Source organism: Diplotaxodon limnothrissa, linkage group LG2 (genome assembly GCF_057381915.1).
Source record: "Diplotaxodon limnothrissa isolate DT_005_m linkage group LG2, D_limnothrissa_male_GT1.1, whole genome shotgun sequence".
NCBI lineage: Eukaryota > Metazoa > Chordata > Actinopteri > Cichliformes > Cichlidae > Diplotaxodon > Diplotaxodon limnothrissa.
Window position 1 is genome coordinate 23,843,337 of NC_140597.1, and position 6,025 is coordinate 23,849,361.

Sequence of the window (6,025 nt, forward strand, 5' to 3'; positions counted from 1 at the left end):
GAGATGAAATCTGTTTTGTTTCTCTTCGAAGGTTTTGGGAGTTCAAACTGCAAAATTTTGATGAATAAGAAGCTGAAACAAAATATCCAAGGTCCATCCATATCCTGTAGTAATTTGCAGATTTTCTTTCAAATTATGTTTATTACGTTATGTTTCAAGCCCAGATATACTTGAAGTTTCAGTGAGTCAGTTTTGAGAAGGAGTTTGTACCAGTTAAACTATGTTTCAGTATCTCAGTTTTGTTTGAATGGCTTGAAGTAAAAATTATAAAACACAGGGCTCCACGCTGCTGGCTCTGCAGGAAGTGGTGAGAGTTCTCAGAGTCCTTCTGATCACTGCATCTCAGATTTTGAATAAACTTTCCACTGATGTTAGAAAGGCCACTTTGAATTGAATCCCTGCCACTCACACAGCAACATAAAGCCAGGCCATTGTGTAACGCTCCATCAGAGATCACATGGTCCAGGCCATCCTGACAGGAATCAGAGAGATGTACACACACAGCAAACTTTGCACAGGTGCTGCTCATTAAAACTGTCGATGTAACAGTGAAAGTTTGCATGCTCCCTAATTACACCTGAAACTTTTGCTTTGGTGGATCAAGTTTGAGTCACTGAACTTTGTTTTCAAGACAGTCCCTCAATAATCAGTCAATCATAGTTCATTTTTGTTCTTTTCGTTTTTGTCGGGACACTTTAGATAGTGGTGTCCAAGCTGAAATATTCACAGACGCTTTGGGTGGCTTAAAATATTCTTCCTTAAATGTGATTAAAAACACAAGTTGAAATAAGTATTTGTGCTGTTAACATGTGTCCACGTGGGGATGATGACTGTGGAGAAATGACTGTACTAGAAAAAAACGTAGGTTACTGGATGCACCAACTTTATAATAGTCCTTTACACCGTTCTCACTCCTGGTTGTATTTAGCTGTGTTTTGTTAATATTTATGTAATTTCATAGTACTTTACTTTTATTAATATCTTAATACTTCATAGAACAATGTGTGCATAATGTCTTGCATGCCATCAGACAACCCTGTGCATGCGTATCCTCCATCTTCGCTGCTGGAAAATGCTTCCACAGATTTCAGTTCAGCATTCTCTTGAGTGTCACGTCCCTCTCTGTATAATTTCTTCAGTGTTATTTCTCTGCCTTATTTACAGCTTTAGAGGCAACTGGTTCCCAAGCAGCTGCACATCATGTTGCTTTGAGATGACACCCCTTCCCCGAGGGAGACCGCTGGATTATTTTCAGGCACCATCATTGCAAAGCTAACAGGAGCTTTATTGTCCTGTTCTGTGCCGTGTGCTTTCCTGACACAACATGTAATGTGTAAAAAATAAAACAGAATCTATCTTTGAACATGACACACTACAGCTGTATTGAGACTTTATTAAACATTTGATAAAGCATGGCAAGCGAACCATTCTTCTTTCAAGAGGAGATCCCTCCTTTGGTGACAGGTAGAAGTATCTTACTGCTAACAAACTTAAAGCCCACTCATACAAAGTATCCACACATGCAAGGAACGGCATTTAGTCTTCAGTCTACTCTAAAAAGCTTTAAAAAAACATCAATTTAATAATGGTAACAGGTAACAAAACTTTAATGGCTTTATATACAAGTACCGCGTTTGCATGTTGATTCCTTCACACTGAAATGACCACTTTCTTTCACATAATGGCAACAGAGTTACAGACAATATGTGAGGCCAAACAACAGCAAATGGCCTCACGCTTCTTCACAGGCCCTTTATCTCAGGGACAGCTCCCCTCACTCTGACCTTACACACGACAGCTCTTCCCATTTACGTCACTTTAGTTCCGTGTATGTATTAACACAAATGTGTAGATTTGAAAACAAGTATGCTAAAATGTATTTTTCAGAGGATGAGGTAATCGAATAAGTACCCCTGTTCCCCTGCTGTCAGCTCTACTTTTTTTTTACTCGTAGTAGTGCCTCTGGTGGGAGAACATTCTCTTCATGTTTCTGTTTCTTTTCTTCCCTCCTTTCGGCTCACGGCACTTCATGTGCGTAGAATGACCATTGTAAGAAGCCCTAAAATATGACAAGAAATAACACCGGGTATTATAAATTTCATCACACGCTTTGTCAAAACAAACAGCCTGGTTCTCACTTCAGAATGGAACATGCAACTTCCTTCTGTTTTTACTCACCGAGAACATAAGCAGCTACAAGTTTCTTGTTAACACTTAAGTGGAGGTAGACAGGCACAGTAGATTCTTGCTCCCCAAGTGTCGGGAGCATCAGGGCGGCCATACACACCAGCCCAAGCAGTACTGTCAACAGACTGGGTCCTCCAGCAACAGGACGGCTCTCTGCAAGTGTCACATACACACAAATAAACACACTTAGATTGAGTGCAATCACTTGTGTAACTCAGAAAAAGCCTGGTAATTTACCAAACTAACTTAAACTGCTTCCATTTAAGTCTGAAGGGGGACCCAATAGCAATATACAGCAGATTATGTGGCACTAAATTAATGTGGGTATAATTAAGAATATTATTTAAAACAAAGCAACACAGGGTTGGAAGAACAATAATAAAATTAGAATAAGCGATATCATTTGAAATGCTCACCAATTGAATTTTGTGATAATTTGGCTCCATCTAGAGGCAGTTTCACACAGCAGCGATTTCCCCTCTTTTTCCTACCTGTCTGGAATGCAGTCTGTTCAAAAAACTCGCTGTCAGCAATTCGGCGTTCCTCATCTTGGGGCCGGGGGCTAGGCGGGTCCTGTGAGGCAGAGGGACGGAGAGTGGCCGTCACCTCTTTGCGGCCCAGAGCTTTCCGCTGACTCTGCTCTGACACCTGCAGCCGGAACTTGTCGTAGACCCCATAATGGCACGCGCGCACATCTCGGTGTCGGATTACTCTGCGTGGATGCAGAAAGTTAGCTGTACAGATAGCAATAAATTAATCAATCTGCTAGTTTAGGTTCACCAAAGTGTGAACTAACTCACATATCAACGCAACACTGAGGCTTGACGGCTCCAGTTGCATCCACCACGGTGTACTTGTTTGGCGCTGTGCACAGCACTGACAACGAAGAAAACAATACACAACGTAGCCATGTGATTGGAGATGAAAAATGAACATAACAATTATACGTAAACACAGAGATGTTGTTTCGATCTGCTCACTGACCTTTAAACTTGAGGGCGAACTCATAGGGATTGTAGAGCGTGAGCACCTGTTTGTGAGACGACTGATCATCGGCATAGAAGACGAGCTCATTGGGGAACACGAACACGGGAAGGCTTCCTCCCACCAGCTCTGGCGGTCGATGCTGCTGCTGCATTGGCTCCCGCTGAGCTCTACCCTCTGCCCAGGCCCCGCCAACTCTTCTCTAGCAACTCTCAAGCTTTGTGAGCTCCCTTCAGGTGAACAGCACTTCCCACTCTCAGCTCCTTAGGGCCATGACATGATACTGTGAAGAAACACAAGTGATGAAACGCAAAATACGCCAAGAGGCAACAGCCTGTCACTCTTTTACATTTTATGAAACTCTAATAGGTTAGTAATAGTGTAGTGGTAATACATTTCTTTCATTTTTTTCATATATCTCCTATAGCTTCTAGTTACCTTACACTTTACTGTGCCTGTTTGTTTACTTTAGTGACTCAAAGGCAAGTTTCTGCCCACCTCTTGGATGCTTTGTCTGTTTAGCTTCTCCCCCACCTCTGTGGGTTCACACCCTCTGTTTCCACACCCCCACTGCATAACAAAGAGTGAAGCCATCCCCCGCCAACAAATGTTAACCCACCCCCATAGCCTTAATTTTATTATGATATTCTAGTATATTTAAAAGTACATTTAAACACTTATAACTTAATTAGATTCTAGATTTACTCTGTTTTTAAATACTCTGTATTTAAAGCAAAAAATATTATTATATCACTTACGTGATTAAAAAAATGAAAATGTTAGACTCATCTAAATGTTTTAGTTTAGTCTGTTTTTTTTTTAATTTAACAGTGTAATAAGATATTTACATTGATAAACCTTTTCTAAACCACCTAAACCCATGTCTTTAAAACTTGAGCACAGCAAGGTTTTGTTATATACTGATAATCCTACACGTGCTATATTTTAACGCTACGTGTATTTTTAAAGGCAAATACTTGAAACAAAACTCAGACCTTAATGATAAGCGAGAAAGCTAAGGCAATTTCATTGGTACAACTTTTTATTAAAGGCAAACAAAGTTAAAGTGAACTCCATGTGCCTGGTCACGTGGCCCTTTGTGTTTACATGGTAACGGAAGAACTCGAGGAGCGAGACCTGTGGTGTCGTAACACTTTTTATTTTCTACGTATAGTTTGCTCCACGTCAGAAAAACACAATAAAATCACTACATTTGAAGCACGATGCTACGAAGTCACTTTCAGTATATGAGATATGATATGTTATTAAGTTATCTAGATTTCTTTAGCATTTCGTTAGTGTATATAAACTCAAAACTGTCTTTAAAGCACAGGTAACAACGTAAACAAACACCAGAAATAGGTTTTTCGTTGAATATTTGACATAAATCTATAACAACTGTGATTTTAAATTAATACGGTGCCTATTATTAAGTAATACCGATGGTATAACATGTTCTTTATCTGCTCGTGTAATAACACATATTTTCACTGTAATGCTAACGGTGTTCAATACTGATGGCTAGCGTTAGCCGGCTAAGAAAACCCAGCTGATAGCAAATTGCCTCTTAAACGTTGTCTACACGCAGTGTCATTTCAGAAAGCAAAGCGCAGATTTATTTAATTTCAATAGCAAGTCAGAGTGAAACTTTACCTTGTTGTCAGCACACGGGTTCGTGAAACGTTGGAGCTGTAAACGAGATCTGTGCTTCTGCTCCCACCCTGTTGTTGTTGCTCCTCAAGCCTTTTTTTTCTTTGTGAATAATTGTACTGCAGACCTCGCGGTGCATGCTGGGATGGCAGAAGACGAGTACGTGAGAACGTAAATGTTCTCCCAGCACGCGGGCTAACGTGTTTATTACTATTTCACAACGTTTGGATCGGAGCACAGAAAACTTTATCCCCCAGGCATAATTTAATTATATTTGCAGAATGCTTTGACAACACAACTGCTGTGAAAAAAATGTGCTCAGATGTAAAGTATACTCACACTTTCCTAGTGCAATAAATTGTTTTCTTTAGCATATAACGTATAAATAGGCCAACTGAAAACAAGAAATAGCCTGTTTTAAACTTCCACCAGGCATGAGGTATTTTTCTAAACTGCTGGTATAAAGTTTTAGAACTTACTGTAATTTGATTTTTCCGTTATTCCTTAATATCATGGTAGCATCGAAGCACACTATCGTGACTTCAGTATTGTCGGAGTTACCACCATTACGGCCAAACGATACAAAAAACACGGTTCGGTAGCGAGAATTATTTTCCCGCTGTGGTATTTGCAAACTCAAGCATGCATGTGTAAGTTTCTTCCCCAGTTTTTGTTTTAGTTAACAAGGTCATGTAACTACATGCGTTGTTATTACGTTAGTCAGAAGGACGGAGCCTTTGAGACGCCTTGAACGCAGCAAAAGAATCACATCTGTGGGCGCGCGTATGAGGTTGTGATGGGGCGGGAGGGATACGGTGCAAGCGGCAAGAAATTTCAGGTCTAAGAATATAATTCTCACACTGCAACAAACAGTTATGTGGCTTCAAACTAGCCTCAAGAGACCACAGATACGAGGGCATTATACCACGCTTTTGAATAACCACCCCCAACACCAGGAGACTGACAAACTGTACTCACGAGCCATTTCGACTTCGTTATATCTGTGCTTGAGGGGGCGTGGTCATTTCCATCGGACTCAGCCAATGGCGTCGCACTGAAAGGAGCTGGGCGTTCCATTCGGTTAGGAGCAGAAGTTGAACAGCGCGAGCCGAGACAGAGCTCTAGAAAGGCAGATAGGGAGAGGGCAGAGGCAACGGCCCTCTACTGGAGGGGGGGGGGCTTATTATAACAAATATATACACAC

The 6,025-nt window shown here is 40.9% G+C and overlaps 1 protein-coding gene across 1 annotated transcript; it reads right to left on the reverse strand.

The window, feature by feature from the left end:
• Positions 1-1,381: 1,381 nt before the first annotated feature.
• Positions 1,382-4,915, reverse strand: mospd1 (motile sperm domain containing 1). The gene is made up of 6 exons (XM_085368562.1): positions 4,825-4,915; positions 3,172-3,454; positions 2,988-3,063; positions 2,679-2,899; positions 2,179-2,340; positions 1,382-2,059 (listed from the first exon to the last, which is right to left on the reverse strand). Exons 2-6 carry the CDS (start codon positions 3,323-3,325, stop codon positions 2,028-2,030), a joined length of 645 nt encoding a protein of 214 aa, XP_085224688.1. The 5' UTR covers positions 3,326-3,454; positions 4,825-4,915; the 3' UTR covers positions 1,382-2,027.
• Positions 4,916-6,025: the final 1,110 nt, after the last annotated feature.